We start from the raw sequence: 26,341 nt of genomic DNA on the forward strand, positions 1-26,341 counted from the left end.
AACCAAAGGAAAGCATAATTTATATGGATGCTCTGAAATACAAATACTATCTCCCCCCATCAGTCAGTTCAGGTGCTCAGTTGTATCCGACTCCTTGTGACCTCATGGATTGCAGAACGCCAGGCTTCCCTGCCTATCACCAACTCCCATAGCTTGCGCAAACTTATGTCCTTGAGTTGGTGATACCACCCAAGCATCTCATCCTCCTTCACTCCCTTCTCCTGCCTTCAATCTTTCCCAGCATCAGGGTCTTTTCCAATAAGTCAGCTTTTTGCATCAGGTGGTCAAAGTACAGGAGTTTCAACTTCAGCATTAGTCCTTCCAATGAATATTCAGAACTGATTTCTTTTAGGATTAACTGGTTTGATCTCCTTGCAGTCCAAGGGACTCAAGAGTCTCAAGAGTCTTCTCTAACACCACAGTTCAAAAGCATCAATTCTTCGGCGGTTCAAAAGCATTAATTCTTTGGCGCTCAGCTTCCTTTATGGTCCAACTCTGATATCCATACATGACTATTGGAAAAACCATAGCTTTGACTAGATGGACTTTTGTTGGCAAAGTAATGCCTCTGCTTTTTAACATGCTGTCTAGGTTGGTCACAGTATTTCTTCCAAGGAGCAAGCGTCTTATAATTTCATGGTTGCAGTCACCACCTGCTGAGATTTTGGGGCCCAAAAAAATAAAGTCAGCCACTGTTTCCACTGTTTCCCCATCTATTTGCCAGGAAGTAATGGGACTGGATGCCATGATCTTAGTTTTTTGAATGTTGAGTTTCAAGCCAGATTTTTCACTCTCCTCTTTCTCTTTCATCAAGAAGCTCTTTAGTTCTTCGTCACTTTCTTCCTTAAGGGTGGTGTCATCTGCATATCTGAGGTTATTGATATTTCTCTCTGCAATCTTGATTGCAGCTTATGCTTCATCCAGCCCAGCATTTCGCATGACGTACTCTGCATATAAGTTAAATAAGCAGGGTGACAATACACAGGGGATGACAGGATGAGATGGTTGAATGGCATCACTGACAAAATGGACATGAGTTTGAGTAAACTCCGGGAGTTAGTGATGGACAGGGAGGCCTGGCATGCTGCAGTTCACGGGGTCACAAAGAGTCGGACACAAATGAGTGACTGAACTGAACCAAACTGAATACACAGCCTTGACGTACTCCTTTCCCAATCTGGAACCAGTCCATTGTTCCATGTCCAGTTCTAACTGTTGCTTCTTGGCCTGCATACAGATTTCTCAGGAGGCAGGTAAGATGGTCTGGTATTTTCATCTCTTTAAGAATATTCTAGTTTGTTGTGATCCACACAGTCAAAGGCTTTGGTGTAGTCAATAAAGCAGAAGTAGGTGTTTTTCTCTAAGTACATGGCAACAACCCTCCAAAGGCTGGGAGCAGGGCACTGGGGCAGAAAGAGATGTCTCAGGTGCTAAAAGCTCTACAGGGCAGGAGCTCCTCAGTCACCTGAAAGAAAAGCTGATGGCTAGGCTATAAAGCACATCAATGGAGCTTTGGTGGTGTTCACCACCCAAGTTCTGCTGAAGGGAAAGCCTTGATACTGCCCTCAAATCATCTGATATTGGTGAAGAACTGTGTCTAATTAAAGCCCAGGGCCAGCTTAACTACATATGTGACTTAGCAAGCAGAGGAAGGGATGTGCCTTTTTCTGGAGGTATTATTTACTTCAATCTCTACTGTACTTTTACACATAATGTCTAGCACAAAATAAAGAAATAGGAGACATGCAAAGAAGTGGAAAATTTTGATTCATACTGAACAAGGGAGCCTACTGAAACAGACCTACAGATTAACCTGAATGTTGCGATTAGCAGATAAGCACTTTAAAGTAATTACAATAAAACTAAATAAATAAAATTAACCTAGTGAAAAAAATAGAAAATATAAATGAAATAATGGGGAATCTTAGCAGATAAAGAAAAACAAAAAGAAAAAAAACAGGAATTTCTAGAAATGAATAACACAATATCAGATGTGGATTTTACAGGTTTATGAATGAAGAACACTGATAAAGCAAAAGAAAGAAGCCATAAACTTGAAAAAAGTCAGCTGAATAGAAATAGCCAACCCAAGGGACCACACACACAAAACAAACCTCAACTAAATAGATCATCTGAACATTTGGGACATTAGGTACATAGTTCAACATTTGTGTAACTGGAATTTTAGAAAGAAAAAGAGGATAAGGCAAAGAAAATATCTGAAGAGTGAGTTCTGAGAATTTTAAAAAAAAATTAAAGGCAACAACCCAAAAATCTTTGTCATTCTTCAAAAGAGATAAATACAGAACAAATCATGCCTATGTACATTATGGTCTAACTATTGAAAACTAAAGATAGAATGAAAATCTGAAGCACAGAGGAGAAAACACATTATATTCAGGTGGATAACAGTAAGATGAAGACAAGTTTCTCATCAGAAACAACAGAAGCCAGAAGACAAAGACATCCTAAAAATGCAGAAACAGAAAACTCTCAACATAGTTCTATACCTAGCAAAATGTCATTCAAAAACCACAGTGAAATAAAGACATTTTCATAAAGACTAGCTAAGTAGATTTGTCACCATCAGTGCAGAAATAATACATGAAATAATAAAATAAGTTGCTTAGACTGAAGGGAAAATATACCAAAGAGAACCCTAGACCCATAGGAAGGAATAATGAGCTCCCAAAGCAGATATACATATAAACATTAAGAGTTACTTACACATGTGCACACATGTTTCTTTAGAATATTAATATTGTTTAAAGCAAAATAACAAGTATTGGGGGTTAAAATATAAAAGTGAGATATAAGGACCATAAGGTGTGAGGGTATAAAGAGAATTATACTGATAAAAGTTCATTACACTGGTCATGAGTATAGTATTTGAAGACACCATTATTTTAATGGTGCACGTTGTAATCTCCAGACTAAGGAGTAAACAAAATAACACATAAAGCTTCAAAGTCAATAAAGAAGATACAATGTAATACTCAAAATACTCAATTCAAAGGAAGTACAATAAATCTCACTAGGATAAAAAGAAATATACATAAAGCATTCTAGAATAAAAGTTATCGTAAAAAGCTGCTAGCCCCAGACAAATTTATTTCAAAGTTAACAGGTGAATTTTCAATAGTACTAGTAGTAGAAGACGGTGAATACTTTTAAATGTTTTAAAAGGTAAAAACTGTCAATCAAGATTTCCACATACAATGAAAAAGGTCTTCATGGATATTTCATATAAAGAAAACTGAGAATTTCTACCAGCAGATCCTCACTAAAACAACAGGCAATCAGAATAAAAACAATAACTAAAAATGCTATTTTCAAACAGATAAAAGCTGATGCCAGTAGAACTTGAGAAATGCAAGAAATAATTAAAAGAAAGATCTTCTAATCTGGCCAAAATGCCTTAAAAAATTCAACTATCTGCATAAAATAAACTTTTCCAAGAGTTTGTAGCAATGACTGCACTTAAAATTATTTCAGAAAACAAAAAGGTTACTAATTATTTCTGTTGTCCCAAACTGACCATTCAGCAGTAAGTTACAGAGACTAAGGTAAGAAAAACATCATGTGCCACCCCTGAATTAATGCTATAAGGACATTTTTTAAAAGTGTTCAATACTGACCAAAGCAGAACTGTAGAATAGGTTAAAACTTCCCCTCTTTCTAGAGTCTCTATTTTTCCCACTTTCAAGCCCAAAGGCTATGATTTCTAGTCAATAAAAGAAAATTTCCACACTGAAAATTTATGGCATGGTGGTAATAACACTTCCCAAGTTGTCTGAGAGGATTATGTAAGACAAACTACATCAAGCACTTACCAAAGGGCCAGGAATTTCATTAATTGCTAAGCATGCTGTTTTGTTTTAAAAAATTAAGTTCAAAAAGCAAAGAAATGGTTACCACAGAATTCAGAATTTTCTCTGGTTAATGGTAGGATGAGATCTTAAGGCAGGGCACACAGGGTAATTTTCATTGCTTAAGTCAGACAGGGCATAGAGTGGTATTACTTAATCAGTATTCCCTAAATTATACCTATATGTTATGTATATTACTTTGACTGCATAACATATGATTTTTTAAATAATTTATTTAATAAAAAATTAATTTCTATAGCCAATAAAATCCTACATATTCTACTCCCTTCTACTTCTTAGACCTTAAGTTTTATTGCTGTCTCCCAAGTTTACCTCTCTCTAGTTTCAATGTCCTAAATACTGTTTCTGGAACATGCCTCAGGGTGTGTGCATATGATTTTTCCATCTATGAAGAATGCTTTTCCTCCAGATTTCTACCTGGATATTTCATTTAATTCAAGATATTCCTCAAATCTTACTTTTTAGAGTGGCACTCCCTAATCAACTTATTTCTTCTTCCTCACTTTTAACAAGCCGTTCTCTTACACTGCTTGAGTTTACCTTTGAGCACATACATCAGAAATACTGCTCAAATACTGACACATTTTATTAATATTAATATTAAAAATCACATTAATTAATACTCTTATTAATCTCATCAGAAAAGTCTTTAAGTATTAGCATTTGTTAACTTTGCAAGTTTTCCAACATTCTGATTTTCACTTGAAAGCACTTTTAATGTTAGCAACAAATACAAACAGGTATTTTCCATCAACTGACAGGCTCACTTCACTCATTTTTGAGAAAATGTGTGAATACCATAGTTTGTCAGTTGTTCTTTCACATAAAAACGGTATTTCATGAAGAAAAGTGGCTAGGTGAGCTCACAAATCAATCACTTTAAGTGCTTTTCCTCAAGACAACCAACCATCATATACCAGTATGCAGCAAATTTATGAACTTTCCATTTCACCCCACTGAGTAAGAAAAAGATGTGTACTCAAAGGTCAAGATTTAATAAATTAATAATTTTTACTATTTCATCAGACACCCTTAAGTAAAGGTGGCAATATTTTTTTTAACTATGCACATATTGTGGAGGAATACAATGTCACGGTTGTTATCATCCTGATTTATGCCAGACAGGCAGCTGTGCTTTTACACTATCAATGCTAATTTCATCAATGTAAAAGGCAATTTGTATCCTGGTATGTTTTGAGGGGCTTCCCTTGTGGCTCAGATGGTAAAGAATCTGCCTGCACTGTGGGAGATATGGGTTCAAATCCCTGGGTTGGAGAAAATCCCCTGGAAAAGGATATGGCAAATTGCTCCACTATTCTTGCCTCGAAAATTCCATGGACAGAGGAGTATGGCGGGCTACAGACCACGGGGTCACAGAGTCAGGGACAACTGAGCACACACGTTACGTTTTGACTTCACAGACTCACTGAAAGGGTCTTGGGATTCCCAGAACACACCTTGTAACTGTTGTTGTATTCAAAGAATATTTTCCCCAAAGGTGATTTTTAATGATTTCCACTTTTCTAATTTAATATATGGGCTCTCTTTCATAAAACTCACTGAAAACATATACAGAGTGAAATAAAGAAAGAGGTAAATAAATGACTCACCCTGTACTTGTTCATTTTCTGCTGCTAATGGAAACTATAGAAACTATGAAGTCAGGATTGGGAAAGTTGAAAGACAGAAGTCCTAAGAGACCTTATCTTGAAGTCAGGATCACCTGTGAGAAATTTACATACAACATTTTAGTAGAAGATAAACCTCTGGGAAAATGTCCCTTTGAGCCATGAGAAGCAATAAGAAGGACCACGATAAAGGAGTACCCACCTGTCCACTGGTGACTCATATAATCTTGATGAATCTGGACATTTTTTAATCTAAACATGTTTTTCCTGTTGGCTGTTTATGTGTCCATTACTAAATAATACAAACAATTGAAAACTTATATGTCCAATAATAGCAGATTAGTTAATCAAGGTATATAATATATATCCAGGGTATGGAATCCTATACTGGCATTACAATGTTTGTAAAGAGAAATATCTATTAATATGGAAAAGCTTTAAGTTACATATCATAACAATTTTGCCTATTAATATTATAAACCCCACAACGTTAGAAAGTCTTCAAAGCTCTCAAAAATAGGATGTTTCTTCTTCCTAAATTTCATTTTCTCCAAAATCACTTTTTCAAAAACTTTGTTTTGACTACAAATGGTATAGTGACAGGGAGGCGCGCTGTCAGCTCCAGCTCTATGCTAAGCTCTATGAATAAACCTAGTCACGATCTTAGTTCTATGCTTTTATCTTTAACATGAGAAGGAATTAGGTAATTTTAAACAATCATGTACTATTCTAAGTCTGTAAATCTTCAATTCAACACCACAGATACAATAGAACCGGGGAATGCACTGTCCCCTCCAACCTTGGACTGGGGCCTAGAGCAAACAAAGTGCAGATAGGCCTTGATGAATTCTGACACGGCCATCTAATCTGTTCACAGTGACACAAATTTAGCTTCTAAAATAACAATTTGGCACCATAACCCCCAAGCAGGCACGTCATGTAGGGAGCAAAAGCTAACTAGATGCCATAATGTGAGGTCCCTCCCATATGCAGAGGACACCACTTCCAGCTGCCCTGGTACTTACAAAACGCCTACTTACTAAGTCTAGTGCACCATCCAATCAGAGGCCTTATGATATCACCTTCATTATGTGGAGCATGGATGAAATCGCAATTTACATCTTTTTAAAAAGTCTGTCCCATTTCCGACCTGGCTTGGATACGATTCTTATCTTCTCCAGTAAAACTTAAAATTCAGGGTTTCAACTATGGTTTAAATTTACATATCTAACAGTCATCTGAGAATACACAGGTCAGAGAATGCAGAAGGGCCTTTTACCCAGGAGTTTTAAGGAAAACAGAATACTGGAAAGTAAGATTAGATCCACGACACGCTGGTGGTGCTCAGGGACAATCACTGTATTAAATAAAACTTTAGGGTGGGAAACTGCATGAATACAAAGTAAAACAAATCAGAATTTAAATCCCACCTGCTAATGACGGCTAAGCCAGCTTCTCTTTCTGAACCCTTAGTACCTGTATTTATTAAATGGAGGTGGTTAATACCGATTCAAAGGATGCTTATTATTAAATGAGCCAATAATGAAAAGAACAGCATAATGAGAAAAGCAGCTCACCTTTATTGAAGCCTTATCATACTTCATATACACTACCCTATTGAATACAAGAAACGACCCTAAAGGCTATTGTACTCTTACAGATGAGTACCCGGGTTCTACCCAGATTAACCTGCGCATTTACCGGCGGGCTCTGGAGCTGAGCCCAGATCCGTCTGGTTTCACAGCGCCACGTCCCCAGCAGCCAGCGCCGCCCACGCGCCGGCGCGGACGTGACTGGCTTGGGATCCACGTCACAATCAGCCGTTCTCGCGCGCGCCCCAGGCCTCCTCCAGCCACCCCTTCCACGCAGGTCGAGAAACGCGGCTCCTGAGGAGGAACGGGGCTGCAGACAACCGTCCCTCCGCCAGGCCCCTTGCCTGGCCTCCTCCCCAGGCCTCCTCCAAGGGCAGTCCGGCGCGCAGAGGGGGGCGGCCGTCGGCTGCCAGAGTACCCGACTTGGCGCAGCCGCGGAAACCGGCTTCCCCCCAACCCGGCCTAGCGCCTGCAGCCAGGCCTCCGACACACCTGCAGGGGCTCGGCCTCCGCTCCTGGCCCGCGCAGGTTTCAGGCCCGCCCTCTGCGGCGCCCAGCGGACCCGGAGGCTCTTGAGTCCTCTCCCCCCGGGGGCGTGAGGTGGACAATGGCGACTACTGAAAGGAGGTGGAATTGCTCATGCGCGGAAGGCTTCTGCGCCCCACTCGGGAATTGCGCTTCCACTTTGGGTGACGTCACGAGAATCGGCTTCTTCCCGCGATCTGAGCTGGTCCTTTCTTTACTCGCGGTGGCCGCGGGTTAGAGGGGCCATCCCCAGTGTGCGATTGGAAAACAGGAAACTACCGTGAGGTAGTGCGATGAATAGCGATAGTAATATTTAAAGATAGTACTCGAAGCTAGGGGGATGAACAATGCGTAGTAAATGGTGTCAAGTTTTCTCACTTTTATCTTTCATCCTAAATTCACATGGTAATTGGGGTGGCCATCTCTATTAGTAAATTGCTTTTATCCAGATGAAAAGTTAAGCTTCTTGTATGTCTGTGACAAATAAGTAGCTACAACTTGTAAGCGAAGGGCCTGGGAGTTAACCAGAGACGGGGGAGATAGGGTGCTATCTTCCTTGATGTTTGTTTACATTTCAAAGACATTGTTCCGAGGCCTTTTAAAAAAGGTATTCCTGGGTGGCAAAACTAACAAGAGGTTTGTTTGCTTTTTAAAAAGATTTGCATGCATCTCAAAGGGACAGAAAAAGGATTGCAATTACAAGTTTTAACAAGGAAATGCTCCAAGAAAAGAGGGGAAGAAAATCTTTCCCCCCTTTTGAACCAGGGAAAATTCAATTTTTTAATATTTGTATTTACTCTTACAGGAAACTCTATAAAACTTAATTTCAGTCAAATGACAATTCTTTTTCTAAGAGTTTGGTTTTGTTTTCTTTGACAAGTAATTTTAAACTTCACCAGAAAATGCATAATCTCAAAAGAATAGGTACGAAATTGTATTGGAAATGCATATTATTGTAAACATAATTTAAAATTTGGTGCTGGCTTCAAAGGAAAATAGAAACAGATCCAAATACATAAGAATTGAGTATATGTTAAAATTGTTATTTAAAACTGGAAATAGTTTGGAATATTCAGTTAATGATTTGAGAAAATAAGGTTAATATGGTACATGAATTCAGCATGTAAAGTTAAAAGGCAAACCATCAATTACTTAGAATATAAATAAGAAGTTTTAAAGGACATAATTTGATATAGTATGAAACAAAAAGCAGAAACAGCAAAGAATATAACAAGGTGAAATCACAGACTGAGAAAGTATATTGAATGATTATGAGACACAGATTTAACCCTCGTGGATAAACTACTCACAAATTAATTGAAAGATGAGCATCCAATATGCAATAAAAATAGAAAAAGAATATCCTGTTGCAGATTTTCATACAATCTACAATGCAGGGAACTGCCAGATGCTTCAGTATTCTATTTACTATTGCAAATATATATAGAGAGAGACAGTTAAATTATGACAAGCCCTTTACTTTAAGATACATTACAAATCCAATTTCAAAGTTGTTAAAATATGACAAAAAGCATGTCTTAGAAACACTGAAATGTAATCGTAAGAAAGTACAATTAGTTACTATGTATATGAAAACTTTGTTATATTACCGGACATCAAGGAAATCTTAAAATGAACATGAAACACTATTTTGTCTACAGGTTTCAAGTTTCATTCCTTTTAGAAATTACCACCTTAAGTAAAAACCCACATAGAAATTTCCCCAATTTTATTTTCTTCATACTATTTACCCCAGTGATTTCTCCTTGACAGGTCCCAGGAAATGATGGTAGAGTAAATTTGTAGAATGATGCTATTTATGTGGCCATTTTATGGTCAGCAATTTTGGTGTCTCTTCAGAGCACTTGAGTTTCTCTGCATTTCTCCAGTATCTAGATCTTCTTAAACTATGTTTTGTGCCTAGTCAGTGAGTTTGGCCCAAGTTTACTGAAAACCCCAGCTTCATATTTTAGAAGTCAATAAATTCCAAGATAAGTGGCAGTTTGAAGTCATTGGTGAAGACTTTAGATAAAGTGAACTTTTGCTTTGGGCTCAGGTACCAACTGCACACCACAGGACTGAAACTACTCTTTTGAAACAAGGAGGAGGACCACCTAGGAGACATCACCCTGATCTGACACCTTTCACCAAACTATATGAAAGTGTGCATCGTATAATTGTAGTAACAGATGAATTACCAGGAAAAAAAAAAGGTGAAGATAACCATATAAACACCAAGAATTCAAACAAAATATTATCAACATCTAAAGTCCCTCCTAAGGGACCTCTCTCTATTACCACTCCCGTCCTCAAAAGTAGCCTCATCCTGACTTCTTTCTTTGATTTGTCATAAAAACCAACATAGTTCCCTTGGAACTACAGTTTTGATAGTTTTTATCCAGATATATGCACAGAAGTGGAATTGCTGGATCATATTTTTTTGTTGTTTGCGGGGAGCCGGCCTGACTGCTCAGGCCCCTTCTAGGCCCTGAGAGAGATCAAAAGGGTCTCTCTCTGTCCCGCCACCCCTGATTTATTAAAGTGCAAATTGGCCTTTCTCACCTGCCTCAAGGAAATTGCCGCAGCCACCATTTGCCCATTCTCCTGACTCTGACAAGATTATCAAGCTCCTGTGAATCTTTAACTGATTGTAAGACGCCAGTGCCATCCTCTGCTAGTCTTAAAGAGTTGAGATAAAATTCATGAGCTAAAACTAGTGTCTGCAGTTCTGCATGTATGCATGTCTTTGATCTAAAATTTGGTGAGTCCTGTGAGCATATGTATGTATGTTACCCCTCAATAAAGTTGTCGGAATCAGTCACGAGCTGACTCCGTCCCTCTCAACCCCATCTTTCCTAGTCTTTCTTTTTTCAGGTGCTCTGGTGATTGCGTCCTCGACCTGTTCCTTAGCCGGCTGGCCCGGCAGTTGTTCAGTCGCAATAGTAGGATGCTATGTGACCCCATGGGCCCCAGTGCACCAGGCTTCCCTGTTCTTCACTATCTCCCGGAGTTTGCTCACACTCGTGTCCATTGAGTCAGTGATGCCATCCTACCGTCTCATCCTCTGTTTCCCCCTTCTCCTTTTGCCTTCAGTCTCCAAGCATAAGGGTCTTTTCCAATGAGTCAGCTCTTTGCATGAGATGGCCAAAGTATTGGAGCTACAGCTTCAACATCCATCCTTCCAATGAATATTCAGGACTGATTTCCTTTAGGATTGACTGGTTTGATCTCTTTGCAATCCAAGAGACTCTTAAGAGTCTTCTGCATCACCACAATTTGAAGGCCTCAATTCTTTGGCACTCAGCCCTCTTTATGGTTCAACTCTCACATTCATATATGACTACTGGAACCATAGCTTTGACTATATGGACCTTTGTTGGCAAAGTGATGGCTCTGTTTTTTAATATGCTAAGTATGTGATAGCTTTTCTTCTAAGGAGCAAGCATCTTTTAACTTCGTGACTGCAGTCACTGGAGCCCAAGAAAATAAAATCTGCCACTGTTTGCACTTTTCCCCCACCTGTTTGCCATGAATTGATGGGATTAGATGCCATGATCTTTGGTTTTGAATGTTGAGTTTTAAGCCAGTTTTTTCACTCTCTTTTTTCATCTTCATCAAGAGGCTCTTTAGTTCCTCTGGCTTTCTGGCACGAGGGTGGTCTTATCTGCATATTTGAGGTTGCTGGTATACAACCTTATATCAACAATATGAGGCAATCTTGAGTTCAGCTGTGATTCATCCAGCCTGGCATTTCACAATATGTACTCTGCATAGACGTTAAATAAACAGGGTGACAATATACAGCCTTGATGTACTCTTTTCCCAATCTGGAACAGCTTGTTCCATGTCTGGTTCTAACTGTGACTTCTTGACCCGCATACAGGTTTCTCAGGGGACAGGTAAGGTGGTCTGGTATTCCCATCTCTTTAAGAATTTTCTCCAGTTTTTTTGTGATCCATACAGTCAAAGGTTTTAGCGTAGTTATTGAAGCAAATGTTTTTCTGGAATCCTGTTGCTTTCTCTATGATCCAACAAATGTTGGCAATTTGATCTCTGGTTCCTCTGCCTTTTCTAAACCCAGTTTGTATATCTGGAAGTTCTCGGTTCATGTACTGCTGAAGCCTAGCTTGAGGGATTTTGAGGATAACCTTACTAGCATGTGAAATGAGCACAATTGTATGGTAGTATGAACAACATTCTTTGGCATTGCCTTTCTTTGGGGTTGGAATGGAACTGAACTTTTTCAGTCCTGTGGCCACAGCTGAGTTTTCCAAACTTGCTGACATATTAAGGATTTTAAAATAAATTTTAAAATAAAATTTTAAAGTAAATTTTAAAATAAAATCTTTTAGGATTTTAAATAACTCAGCTAGAATTCCATCACTTCCACTACTTTTGTTCATAGTAATGCTTCCTAAGGCCCACTTGACTTTACACTCCAGGATATCTGACCCTAAGTGCATGACCACACTGTCATGGTTATCTGGGTCATCAAGACCTTTCTTGTATAGTTCTGTTTATTCTTGCCACCTCTTCTTAATATTTTCTACTTCTATTAGGTCCTTACTGCCTCTGTTCTTTATTGTGCCCATCTTTGCATGAAATGTTCCCTGGATATCTCCAGTTTTCTTTTTTAAATTAATTAATTTATTTTAATTTGAGGCTAATTACTTTACAATTTTGTAGTGTTTTTTGACATACATTGACATGAATCAGCCATGGGTGTACATGTGTTCCCCGTACTGAACTCCCCTTCCACCTCCCTCCCCATCCCATCTGTCAGGGTCATCCCAGTGCACCAGCCCTGATCTCCAATTTTCTTGAAGAGATCTCTAGCCTTTCCCAATTCTATTGTTTTCCTCTATTCCTTTACATTGTTCATTTAAGAAGGGCTTCTTATCTCTTCTAGCTATTCTCTCAAACTCTGCATTCAGTTGAGTATATCTTTCCCTTGCCTTTCACTTCTCTTCTTTCCTCAGCTATTTGTAAGGCCTCCTCAGATAAACATTTTGCCTTCTTGCATTTCTTTTTCTTTGGGATGATTTTGGTCACTGCCTCCGGTACAATGTTATGAACCTCCACCCTTAGTTCTTTAGGCATTCTATCTATCAGGGACTTAGTTGACAAGGCAATAATTACATGGGCAAATAAAGCACAACATGAGTGTATCTTAATGGATTGTTTTCCTTGAACAGTTAATGTTACACTCAAGGCAAAAAGCAAATATATTTTTCTTTGAAGTGAGCATGCTTGCTGAATGTTACCCTTTCTCTGATGATACTCTGAAAGACGCAGCAAAAGAAACAGAAGTAGATTAAGTCATAATATAATTCTGTATAGAATTGTATGATAATTTTGAAAAATGCTATTATACTATTGGAGAGTAATTTGAAGAAACTTAGTGTGAATGTTGGCTTTTCAAATTTCTTATGCTTAGATGAAATTCAGCAGATGGTGTTCTAATCTTAAAAAGTCCCTTGAACAAGAATTGTTATATTGTATTACCTGTTACAAAGCAATCCTCTTTTAGGAAAATCAAAAGTTGTATGGTCATACCTCAAAAAGCTAGTAAATAGTTATTTTTCTCAACAAAGATCTTCATCTGAACTCAAAACACAGAAAAATTATTGAAGTCTTTGTTCTTCAAGAGTAGCACTTAAGTAGAACCATCTAGACCACAGAGGCATTCAATCAACAGGACGTAGTTCTCTCCTTGAGCCCATGGAGAAACACTGATAGTTGATGGTACTTTGTGTCATAAAGTCTGGGATAAAACTAACTTAGTTTAAATAAAAATGTTATGACTATATTTCATGAGTGAGGAGGAAGCTTCTAAGATTTCCTGGTAACAATTTTAGGATTCTTCTCTGTAGGACCTTTGATAGGGAAGGGAAGTAGTGGGTAGCTAAAGTCATGTTCCATTTGCCTTTATGTCTTCTTTCTGGTTAACAAGATGTTTATACTCCTCTTGAGTCAGTCAGTTCAGTCGCTCAGTTATGTCCGACTCTCTGCGACCCCATCAACCCCATGGACAGGCCTCCCTGTCCATCACCTACTCCTGGAGCTTGTTCAGACTCACGTTCATTGAGTTGGTGATGCCATCCAACCATCTCATCCTCCGTCATCCCCTTCTCCTCCTGTCTTCAATCTTTCCCAGCATCAGGGTCTTTTCCAATGAGTCAGTTCTTCGCATCAGGTGGTCAAAGTATTGGAGCTTCAGATTCAGCATCAGTCCTTCCAATGAATATTCAGGACTGATTTCCTTTAGGATGGACTGGTTTGATCTCCTTGCAGTCCATGGGACTCTCAAGAGTCTTCTCCAACACCACAGTTCAGAAGCATCATTTCTTCAGCGCTCAGCTTTCTTTATGGTCCAGCTCTTACATCCATACATGACTACAGAAAAATCCTCTTAGTGAGCAGTTAAGAAACCCTAGAAAGGGAGTTCTAGTTCTGAATAATTCACCCTGGATTCATTTTTGACATCAACCATCCCCCTGGGTTTGAACATTGCAGCAGGTACATTTTGAAACTCTTCACTTAAGAAAAACCAAGCCTTGGTGGGCAGAAACCAGAGAGACAAAGAAATAATATTTGGAGGCTTAATACAAATCATTGAGTGAACACTAATGCAAAATCAGGCCTAATTATTCTACCTGAAGAATTTGACTACTTAACATATATACAGTATACCAAACATTATATTTTTTTTAATTCGAAAGGCTGGAGGCCTAATTTTTAACTACTTTATTGAGGCATAGTTCATGGCTGTGCAATTCACCAATTTTTATTGTAAACTTCAGCAGCTTTCAGGATATTCAGAATTGTAGAGCCATCATCATAATCCATTTTAGAGCCTTGTCATCATCCACAAAACACACCTTTTATTCATAGCAGTCAATTCCCACTACTGTGCAAACTCTCCCTCCTAATCGTGGACACAATGAATCTACTTTCTGTCACTGTAGGTTTGCCTGTTCCATAGTAGAGAACTTGTCTACTCTATAAATGAAATTATACAATATGCGGTGCTCTTGAATGACTTCTCTCAATTATCATAACTTTGTAAAACCTAACAGTGAATCATACAGAATTTGGTTGTTGTAACTGTAAGACTGTGACGGTGGCAAGTGTGAAGGTTGACTGCTTTTGCCCACGATGCCATAGAGTCCTGCAGCGGTTCCTGCCATTTCTCAGAAGACCACCAGAGGGTGGTGTGTAGCTGCTTCTGACAAGCACACTGTCCCAAGTTGAGTCAGTTCAGTTGCTCAGTCATGTCTGACCCTTTGCGACACCGTGGACTGCAGCACCCCAGGCCTCCCTGTCCATCACCGGCTCCCAGAGCCTCCTCAAACTCATGTCCATAGAGTGGGTGATACCATCCAACCATCTCATCCTCTGTCATCCCCTTCTGCCTTCAATCTTTCCCAGCATCAGGGTCTTTTCCAATGAGTCAGTTCTTTGCATCAGGTGGCCAAAGTATTGGAGTTTCAGCTTCAGCATCAGTACTTCCAATGAATATCCAGGGCTGATTTCCTCTAGGATGGACTGGTTGGATCTCCTTTAAGTCCACGGGACTCTCAAGAGTCTCCTCCAAAACCACAGTTCAAAAGCATCAATTCCTCTGCACTCAGCTTTCTCTATAGTCTAAGTCTCACATCCATACATGACTACTGGGAAAGCCATAGCTCTGACTAGATGGGCCTTTGTCAGCAAAGTAATGTCTCTGCTTTTTAATATGCTGTCTAGGTTGGTCATAGCTTTTCTTCCAAGGAGCAAGTGTCTTTTAATTTCATGACTGCAGTCACCATCTTCAGGGATTTTGGAGCTCAAGAAAATAAAGTCTGTCACTGTTTCCATTGTTTCCTCATCTATTTGCCATGACATGATGGGACTAGATGCCATGATCTTAGTTTTCTGAATGTTGAGCTTTAAGCCAACTTTTTCACTCTCCTCTTTTACTTTCATCAAGAGGCTCTTCAGTTCCTCTTCGCTTTCTGCCATAAGGGTGGTGTCATCTGCATATCTGAGGTTATTGACATTTCTCCTGCCAGTCTTGTATTCTAGGTGAAAACTTTTCCAAGTTAGTTTTCATCAAAACATGTTTTATAAACAGGGGATTTCTTTAAGGTATTTCTGTTTGATTTTGTCTTCAATCTCATTTGGAAGCTAATTAAAATTGCATCTAGTGATAAGTTGAACAACTGACTGAAACTTGTTTCTTGTGATACATACAAGCATTTAATTTTATGTGTCCACCCCTTATCTCTGTCCACCTTTGTCCCTTCCTCTCTATGTCTATGCACAGCTATTTATATGTATATCATATTTCATAATCTATATAGCTTATTAGGTATATTTTTCAATCACATTGCCTTTTTGCGATTTGGATCTTTGGGTGTGACAAGGATCTGTGTCCTTGAAATTTATGTTTCTAACTGTGGAAGAAAGGAGAAAAGATGTCACAGAAGTTAAATAGAAATGTCAAAGTTCTCTGTTTGATTGGATGTATCTGTAGACGACTACCAGAATATTTTAGCATACATGTAATATGCTAATTTCCCACTGAGAAGACCTAGGAACAATGATCAAACCAGAATTAAGGATTCCCAACATCCTAATGTTCCATATTTAATATTCAGTGGGATTTTCCAATAAAAGAAACCAAAGCTTATTGGAGAAATGACTGATTTTAATCCTGAGCAAGAGATTCACAAGAGTAACTTGAAGAATCTTGCCAAACCAGGTAACAAGAAGCATTAAGACTACAAGGGTCACATCAAAAGTACTTGAAGAGATTTCAGGTGGTGAAAGATGGGGCAATTTCAGATCAGTTCAGTTCAATCACTCCGTTGTGTCTGACTTTTTGCAACCCCATGAAATGCAGCACACCAGGCCTCCCTGTTCAGCAACAACTCCTGGAGTTTACCCAAACTCATGTCCATTGAGTCAGTGATGCCATCTAACCATCTCATTCTCTGTCGTCCCCTTCTTCTCCCATCTTCAATCTTTCCCAGCACCAGGGTCTTTTCAAATGAATCAACTCTTCGCATCAGGTGGCCAAAATATTGGACATACAGCTGCAACATCAATCTTTCCAATGAATACTCAGGACTGATCTCCTTTAGGATGGACTGGTTGGATCTCCTCGCAGTCCAAGGGACTCTCAAGAGCCTTCTCCAACATCACAGTTCAAAACCATCAATGTTCAGCAATCAGGTTTCCTTACACTCCAAATCTCACATCCATACCTGACTACTGGAAAAACCATACCTTGGACTAGGCTTTTTAATATGCTATCTCGGTTGGTCATAACATTCCTTCCAAGGAGTAATCGCCTTTTAATTTCATGGCTGCAGTCAATATTTGCAGTGATTTCGGAGCGCAGAAAAATAAAGTCAGCCATTGTTTCCACTGTTTCCCCATCTATTTGCCATGAAGTAATCAAACCGGATGCCATGATCATAGTTTTCTGAATGGTCAGCTTTAAGCCAACAATTTCACTCTCCTCTTTCACTTTCCTCAAGAGGCTCTTTAGTTCTTCTTCACATTCCGCCATAAGGGTGATGTCATCTGCCTATCTGAGGTGATTGATTTTTCTGTCAACAATTGAATACTGTCTAGTTGCCTTTTTGAGGGCCTGTGGTGGAAGTGTTCCATTAGTGTTTCCATTTCCAATTCTTCATTAGTGTTGCAGTGTCCTCTCTGCCACACTTCCCCCCCGCCTGGTCCCTCATTCTGGGGAAGAAGCCTCTGAGGAGGCCCTTGTGGCCTGCCACTGAATGAAGCAGCTTGTGTCTCAGGTGAGTCCACAGCCTCACACCCCTGGGAGACCCTGGCAGAGGCCTCCGGCTGAGTCCTGGGCCGTTCCTGCACCAGAGACAGCGTGAGATCCAGTCTGTGATCATCGCCTTGCTTCCTTTTCATTTGTCACCACCCCAGGTCCACTCCTCCTTTGACCCCAATGCCCTCCTGTCACCTCTTGTGATGTTAGTGTGAGTGTTGTGTCTATTTGTGTGGACACCCAGAGACATCTAGTCCAGGTGAGTGGGGATGTTCTGGGGTTCTGGCTCTCTGATTTCCAAAGCCAAGCTGGTGTGTGTGGTGCAGCCCTAGCCGAGGATGGCCTGAGACTCTGCCCCCGCCACGAGCCCTGGTTTTTCCCACTCCTATTTGGGCCTCAGTTTTCCAAATGGATAGTGACGGATTACACAAGGAGCTTTCAAAGCCTGCACAGAGTCTGCCCAGCCTTCCTCATCCCTGGGTGGTTTACGGCTGGGTGACAAGCAACCCCAGGCCTCGTCAGAGCTGGAAGGTGCCCCTCAGTGGCTCTGTGGGCCTCTCTTTGCTGCGGTGAGGATGAGGGTTCAGACTCACTTAACTTCGTGCCCTGAAGGATAAGGAACATTTCCCCGAGAACGGCTGAGGCACTGTGAGCGAAGAAGATGACTTGCACGTGGACCATATGCAAGACTGTGATTTGCAGAATAGACAGGCCATCTTTACTCACGGTACCTATGCGAGGAGATCTCTCTGAAACGGGGATTGTCACGTTCAAGTTCACACTGTGTTTGAACGCAGAAGTACTATTTTCCTTGATAGTAGATATTGTAGTTTAGAGCACAGCTGAAAGAATCATGTTTGGCTCATCCAGACGGTCCCATTATGGAAGCGGATCGGGGAGGGAGTGGGCCAGGGGCTTCAGGAAACACAGAGAGAAAGTTGCCCTGTGGTCTAAGATGAAATCGACTGATTGGCCCCCGCAGTTGTCATGACCCAGGATTCCTCAGGTGGAATTACCACAGGAGGCTGTGTGGGGAGCCCCAGGCACCTTCGGTCCTGATTGCCTTGAAAGTCCGATCCCTGGGGCCTATGCCTCGGAGGGCAGCCTTCTGCAGTGTGGATGTTTGCAGACTGGGCGTGGAGCCAGTGCCAGGAATTCTCAGGCTCTGGAAGTGGGAAAGCTTGGTAGGAAACGGGTGATAGCTGAGAAGGAGCCGTCCCTTCTCTTGACCAAAACCTCATCAGGTGAAGTCTTTGATTTTCAAGTGCTTCCTACGGGTCCATGATGGGTAACTACTACATAACATGACTTTGTCACGAGTCTCTCTGTGAAAAAGCCTTTTCAGCCCCCAGCATCTTGGATCATTGGATTAATTGGGAGAAAGCTGATGGCATGGGTAAGATGACTCCTCCATACAATCCATGTTCCTGCAGTTATCCACTCAATGCCCTAGCATGTAGTTGAAACCAAAAAAAAGAAGAAGAAGAAAGAAAAAAGAGCTGTGCTTAGCGCTTCCACTTAAAGGTGGTTGCAGGTTTCTATTGGGAAAGAGGAGCGTTTCCTTCCTGGGAAGGCGTGTGACCCTTTATAAACCTTTCCATAATATCAGTGGCTGAAAGTCATTCCAAATGCTCTTTGTCTTCTGAGTCGGTAAGGTCAGGGGTGTGTTTTGAGATTTACTGAGCATGGCAGTTCCTCACATTTGAATGTTTGTAACACTTTTTGTTTTTCTGTTCTATTTTTTTTTTTTAACTTTTATATTCTTTGTATGTGGTTCTTTTTAACTCCTCGTCTCATCCATTGAAAAAGACAGGATTCTGTCCATCATTTATTACCACCTCATTTCTTGAGAAACCTGTATGCAGGTCAGGAAGCAACAGTTAGAACTGGACATGAAATTACAGACTGGTTCCAAATTGGAAAAGGAGTACATCAAGGCTGTATATGGTCACCCTGCTTATTTAACATATATGCAGAGTTCATCATGAGAACTTCCAGCTGGGCTGGAAGAAGCACAAGCTGGAATCAAGATTGCTGGAAGAAATGTCAATAACCTCAGATATGCACACGATACCACCCTTATGGCGGAAATTGAAGAGGAGCTAAAAAGCCTCTTGAAAGTGAAAGAGGAGAGTGAAAAAGTTGGTTTAAAGCTCAACATTCAGAAGACTAAGATCATGGCATCTGGTCCCATCACTTCATGGGAAATAGATGGGGAAACAGTGTCAGTCTTCCTTTTCTTGGGCTCCAAAATCACTGCAGATGTTGATTGCAGCCATGAAATTAAGACGCTTATTACTTGGAAGGAAAGTTATGACCAACCTAGATAGCATATTAAAAAGCAGAGACATTCCTTTGCCAACAAAGGTCTGTCTAGTCAAGGCTGTGGTTTTTCCAGTAGTCATGTATGGATGTGAGAGTTGGACGGTGAAGAAAGTTGAGTGCCGAAGAATTGATGCTTTGGAACTGTGGTGTTGGAGAAGACTCTTGAGAGTCCCTTGGACTGCAAGGAGATCCAACCAGTCCATCCTAAAGGAGATCAGTCCTGGGTGGTCATTGGAAGGACTGATGCTGAAGCTGAAACTCCAATATTTTGGCCACCTCATGCGAAGAGTTGACTCGTTGGAGAAGACCCCTGATGCTGGGAGGGATTGGGGGCAGGAGGAGAAGGGGACAACAGAGGATGAGATGGCTGGATGGCATCACCGACTCGATGGACATGAGTTTGAGTAATCTCCGGGAGTCGGTGATGAACAGGGAGGCCTGGGATGCTGCAATTCCTGGGGTTGCAGACTTGGACACGACTGAGCGACGGAACTGAACTGAACTGAACTGAATATTTCTGGTGTACTTTCCTTCCATTTATGGCAGCTGTGATTTTATTTTTCTTTAATAAAAACATGATCTTTTCCCTTATGTTTCAAAATTGTAATTACAAAGCACATTTATTGTAGCTGGGGTTTGAAGACAAAATTTTAAGCAATGGAAATGGAGGAGGGATTCTATGTAGAAATACTAAGTATTAATAAAACAGAGTACAAACACTATGTTTGATGGAATCAAGTAAATTTTGGTTTTGGAACATGAAATTATAGTCTCTCTGGAAATTAGATGGACACTTCCAAGCCAATAAAAATGAGCTTATTATGAATAAGATCAATACTGTTCAGAAAAGAATTATACAAAAGAATGAAAAATTTCATACCTCTATGTTTAACATGTTAGGCTATATGAGTAAATTCCTGGAAAACAAACGTCATCCAAATTCAATTGATGATTATATATGTATGTGCTGTATGCCCATATTTCCATTCATCTACTGCTGCACACGTAGATTGTTTTTATGACTTGGCTATTGAAAGAAATGCTGCTATGAGTATTTGGATGCACGTATCTTTTTTAACTGGTTTATTCATTTTCTTCTAATATATATATTCGGTAATGGAATTGCTGCATAACACAGTAGTTTTATTTTTAGTGTTTTGAGGAAACTCCATAGTGCCTTCCATACCAGCTACACCAATTTTCGTTCCAACCGCAGTTGACGAAGGTTCCCTGTACTCTCCATCCTGGTCAAGATTTCATAACTGTGTTCTTTCTGATGATGGCCAATCTCTATCCCATTGTGGCTTTTATTTGCATGTGTGTGATGATTAACAATGTTGAACATTTCTTCATGTACTTGTTGAACATGCATGTGTCTTCTTTGGAGAAATGTCTTGTGGTTCATTCTCTCAGTAGTGTCTGACTCTTTATGAGCCCATGGACTGCAGCATCCCCGGCTTCCCTGTCCTTCACTGTCTCCCAGAGTTTGCTCAAACCTCTGCCGGATGAGTCTATGATGCCATGCAACCATCTCATCCTCTGTGACTCCTCTTCTCCTTCTGCCCTCAATATTTCCCAATCAGGGTCTTTTCCAGTAAGTTGATTCTTGGCATCAGGTGGCCAAAGTATTGGAGCTTCTGGTTCAGCATCGGTCCTTCCGATGAATATTCAGGGTTCATTTCCTTTAGGATTGACTGGTTTGATCTCCTTGCAGCACAGTGGACGCATAATAGTCTTCGCCACCACCACAGTTCAAAAGCAACAGTTCTTTGGTGCTTAGCCTTCCTTGTGGTCCAGCTCTCACATCCACACATGACTAGTGGAATAACCATAGCTTTGACGACGTGGACCTTTGTCAGCCAAGTGATGTCCATGCCTTCTTTTAAGATGCTGTGTAGGTTTCTCATAGCTTTTCTTCCAAGGAGCAAGTGTCTTTTAATTTCATGGCTGCAGTCACCATCCACAGTGATTTTGGAGCCCAAGAAAATTAAGTCTGTCACTGTTTCCATTCTTTCCCTATCTATTTGACTGAAGTGATGAACTCTGGATGCCATGAACTTAGTGTTTTCAATGTTGAGTTTCAAGCCAGCTTTTTCACTGCCCTCTTTCACCTTCATCAAGAGGCTCTTTCGTTACTCTTCTCTTTCGACCATTCAGTTCTGTTCAGTCGCTCAGTCGTGCCCAGCTCTTTGCGACCCCATGGATGGCAGCACAACTGGCCTCCCTGTCCATCAACAAATCCCGGAGTTTACTCAAATTCGTGTCCATTGAGACAGTGACCCCATCCAACCATCTCGTATTCTGACATCCCCTTCTCCACCCCCCTTCAATCTTCCCCAGGATCAGAGTCAGTTCTTCGCATCAGGTGGCCAACATATTGGAGTTTCAGCTTTAACACAAGTCCCTCCAGTGAATATTCAGGACTGACTTCCTTTCGGATGGACTGGTGTGATCTCCTTGCAGCCCAAGGGACTGTCAAGAGTCTTCTCCAGCCCCACAGTTCAAACGTATCAATTCTTTGGCGCTCAGCTGTCTTTACAGTCCAGCTGTCGCATCCACACGCGACTACTAGAGAAACCATAGCTTTGAGTAGACGGACGTTCATTGGCAAAGTATGTCCCTGCCGTTTCATATGCTATCTAGGTTAGGGCATAAGTTTTCTTCCAAAGAGCAAGCATCTTCTAATTTCATAGCTGCAGGCACCACCTGCAGAAATTTTGGAGCTCCAAAGGATAAAGTCTGTCACTCTTTCCACTGTTTCCCCATTTATTTGCCACGAAGTGATGGGACCAGATGCCATGACCTTACTTTTTTGAATGTTGAGTTTTAAGCCAACATGTTCACTCTGCTCTTTCACTTTCATCAAGAGGCTTTTTAGTTCCTCTTTGCTTTCTGCCATAAGGGTGGTGTCGTCTGTATATCTGAGGTGACTGATATTTCTCTCCACAATCTTGATTCCATCTTGGGCTTCATCCAGTCCAGCGTTTCTCCTGATGTCCTCTGCATATCCGTTCAAGAAGCAGGGTGACACTATACAGCCTTGACGTACTCCTTTCCCAATTTGGAACGAGTCTGTTGGCCCATGTCAAGTTGGAACTGTTGATTCTCGACCTGCATACAGAGTTCTCTGGAGGCAGGTCAGGTGGGCCAGTATCCCCGTCTCTTGAAGAATTTTCCACAGTTTGTTGTGATCCCACACAGTCAAAGCCTTTGGTGTAGTCCATAAAGCAGTAGTAGATGTTTTTCTGGCATTCTCTTGCTTTTTCCATGTTGGCAATCTGATCTTTTGATTCCTCTGGTTTTTCTGAATCCAACTTGAACATCTGGAAGCTCACGGTTCAGGTACAGGTGAAGCCTGGCTTGGAGAATTTGGAGCATTACTTTGCTAGCGTGTGAGATGAGTGCAATTGTGCAGTAGTTTTAGCATTCTTTGCCATTGCCTTTCTTTAGGACAAGAATCCAAACTGACCTTTTCCTGTCCTGTGGTCACTGCTGAGATTTCCAAATTTGCATGCATATTGAGTGCGGCACTTTCACAGCCTCGTCTTTTAGGACTTGCGGTCGTTCCACTGGAATCCGTCACCTTCGCCAGCTTTGTTCGTCGTGATGCTTCCTAAGGCCCTCTTGACTTGGCATCCCAAGATGTCTGGCTCTAGGTGAGTGATCATACCATGTGCTCTAGGTGAGTGATCACACCGGGTGCGATGAGGGCGGTGTTCTCTGCATATCTGAGATTACCGCTATTTCTCCAGGCAGTCTGGATTCCAGCTTGTGCTTCATCCAGCCCAGCATTTAGCATGATGTCCTGTGCCTCAGAGTTAAATAAGCAGGGTGACAATATACAGCCTTGATGTTCTCCTTTCCCAAATTTGACCCAGTCTGTCGTTCCATGCCCGTTTCTAAGGGTTGCCTCTTGACCTGTATACAGTTCTTGCAGGAGGCAGGTACGGTTTTCTGCTACTCCCCGCTCTTGAAGAATTTCCCACAGTTTGTTATGATCCACAGAGTCAAAGGCTTTGTTCTGTGTCGTCAATGAAGCAGAAGTCGATGTTTCTCTGGAATTACCTGCTTTTCTATGATCCAGTGGATGTTGGCAATTTGATCTCTTGTTTCTCTGCCTTTTTGAAATCCAATTCGTCATCTGGAATCTCTTGGTTCCTTTGCTGTTGACCTAGCTCGAAGAATTTTGAGCATGAACTTGCTAGCCTGTGAAATGAGCACAGTTATGAGGTCGTTATGATTCTTTTGCGGGACTGGAATGAAATCCGATCCAATCCAGCCCTGCGGCTACTGCCGAGTTTTCCAAATTTGCTGGCATATTGAGTGCAGCACTTTCACAGCAACATCTTCAAGAACTCAGTGGAGGGACTATCCCCTCTACACGCTTTCATTGTAGTAATGTTTCCTTAGACCCACTTGACTTCATACTCGAGGATGTCTGGCTCTAGGTGAGTGACCACCCCCATCGTAGTTGTCCAGGTCATTAATACCTTTCTTTGTGTAATGCTTTTGTGTGTTCTTGCCTCTTCCTTATATCTTCTGCTTCTGTTAGCTCCATACCGTATCTGTCCTTTATTGTGCCTATCTTTGCATCTTAGTATCTCTAGTTGTCATGAAGAGATCTCAGGTCTTTCCCATTTGATTGCTTTCCTCTATTTCTTTGCATTTTTCGCTTAAGGTTTCTTATCTGTCTTGAATATTTTTGGAACTCTGATTTAAGATGCGTATATCTTTCCTTGTCTCACAGGGGTTTTGTTTCTCTTCATTTCTGAGGTATTTGTAAGGCCTTCTGAAACAAATCAGAACTTACCCCCATTTCTCAATGAGATTCCTTGCGTGCTTCTTTGCCTTTGAATTGTGTACCTTTTGATATCTTTTGGATACGAACCCTTATTGGACATGAAAATTGCCAATATGTTCTCCATTTCATACTTCATTTCTCATTTGATTGATGGTTCCCCATGCCGAGGCTTTCGAGTTGGATGGACTCTCACTTGTTCACTTTTCCTTTCGCTTCTTCTGCTTTTGAGATCACACCCAAACTTCATTGCCAAGACTGATGGACAGGAACACAGTAGCCCTTTCTTTCTAGGAGCTCAATGGTTTCAGTAGTTCTGTTCAAGCTTTTAATCCATTAGACATTAGATAGCCTTAGAGCCTAGAATTCTCTTCCCATCCCTCCCTATTTGGGGGCAGTGTTCCTCTGGCCTCTAGAGAGTGAGCAGAGATCCCGACACACGCACGCACACCCCCCCAAGCACAGTGAATATGAAAAGGACTGTGGGTTGGCACCAGAAGAGGGACAGATAGGAGGATGGTAATAAGATGAAAATACAGGGGCTGGAGGCACTACCTGCCTGAGACACGGACTCCCATATTTTCTAGGTCTTGTCCCACCTGTGTCTGAGGACATCCCTAAAAGTCCATGCGGGCATCATTCCCGGTGTGCAGGTGGGGACACCGACAGGTTTTGAGAGACAGGGACTCATCCAGGACGGAGAACAGGTGGGAAAAGGGAGGTGAGTCTGGACCCAGGTCTGTCAACTCAGCGCTGCACACACAGCCTGCCCGGGAGCAGTGTGGAGGGCTGTGTGGTGCAAGTGTGTGAGACCCGGGGCTGCGTGGATGAGGGATGAGCGGTCAGGATCCCGAGGGCTATGTGCAGGGGTGTCAAGTGTCAGTGCAAGGAAGGGGCCCCCGGGTGGTGAAGTCACTTCCTTGATGGCAGACCCTAACAGAACTCGGAACCCTGTGACCAGGCACCCACCTCCTAGCAACAGCGCCACAGCCAGTTGGGGCTCACTTGGCTGGAGAGTCTTCATCCAGAAGGATGTTCTCCAGCTGTGTCTCGACTGGCCAGGGCTTTTGCTTTAGGAAACCCTGGAGGGAGAGGCTTTTGAGATGTTTCAGGTGGTTTAGCCCTCAACCTGGATGCCTCTGGTCTTTTACCAGGAGGTCACCTAAGGTAACCCTAGTCGACCTAGAGCTGGCCACAACAAGGTCTGGCCGCCCCTGGGAGCCCTCCCTGGGCAGCGCCAGCTGCCCCCATCTCCATGTGCGGGGAACTGGGACTTGAGGGGAGGTTCTCCCTCTGGGCAGCAGCAGGCAGGTGGGCACGTGGTGGCCTGGTGGTCCTGCCACGGTCACACCTGAGGACGGGCTGGCAGTGGGGAAACAGGATCCCTGAGGTGATCCTCTCTGAGCCAGTGTGGACCCAGGGCTGTCGGGTGGTCGTGTGTCTGCATCCCCGGAGGAGGTCTGTGCAGAGAGTGGTGGGCGTGTGTCTGGAGGGGAGATGTCTGGGGTCCGAGACGCACCACACACGGCTGGCCGGTGGCCTGAGACTTTCTGCCCGGCTGCCGGGCACTTGTTCACAGGGCTCCTCACGGGACTGCAGACAGGAGCCGGTCCTCGGAGCCCCCTGCTCCATCTCCCCGCACGAGGGGCAGGAGCCCCACGCCAGCAACAGAGCCCAGGGAGGGCACAGGGTGAGTGCCAGGTGGGAGGAGGCCTGATCCCCAGGAAGTTCTGGATCCCAGAGCTGTCCTGGCCCGCCCTGGGTTCCTCCTGGAGTCCTGCTCCCAGAGGAACCTGACC

The 26,341-nt window shown here is 41.9% G+C and overlaps 2 protein-coding genes across 6 annotated transcripts in view; one reads left to right on the top strand and one right to left on the bottom strand.

Annotated features, from left to right (window-relative positions):
- The window catches only part of ZNF25 (zinc finger protein 25), a 23,858-nt gene extending 15,942 nt beyond the window's left edge, over window positions 1–7,916 (bottom strand). The window contains exons 1-3 of one of the 5 annotated variants that reach the window (XM_065922236.1): window positions 7,603–7,916; window positions 5,721–7,404; window positions 5,501–5,613 (exon numbers count right to left, since the gene is read on the bottom strand). In XM_065922236.1, coding sequence (XP_065778308.1) covers window positions 5,501–5,515 — 15 coding nt within the window. In that variant the 5' untranslated portion in view covers window positions 5,516–5,613; window positions 5,721–7,404; window positions 7,603–7,916. Of the gene's footprint in view, window positions 1–5,500; window positions 5,614–5,720 lie in introns of all 5 variants that reach the window. The other 4 variants (XM_065922238.1, XM_065922239.1, XM_065922237.1 and 1 more) reach the window with 4 other exon arrangements.
- Window positions 7,718–26,341, top strand: part of LOC136157209 (ral guanine nucleotide dissociation stimulator-like) — a 22,083-nt gene continuing 3,459 nt past the window's right edge. Inside the window, exons 1-3 of the mRNA XM_065919200.1 lie at window positions 7,718–7,868; window positions 25,226–25,263; window positions 26,122–26,232. Of these exons, the coding sequence (XP_065775272.1) occupies window positions 7,718–7,868; window positions 25,226–25,263; window positions 26,122–26,232 (300 nt within the window). The remainder of the gene's footprint in view (window positions 7,869–25,225; window positions 25,264–26,121; window positions 26,233–26,341) is intronic.

Source organism: Muntiacus reevesi, chromosome 2, assembly GCF_963930625.1.
Source record: "Muntiacus reevesi chromosome 2, mMunRee1.1, whole genome shotgun sequence".
In the NCBI taxonomy this organism is placed as follows: domain Eukaryota; kingdom Metazoa; phylum Chordata; class Mammalia; order Artiodactyla; family Cervidae; genus Muntiacus; species Muntiacus reevesi.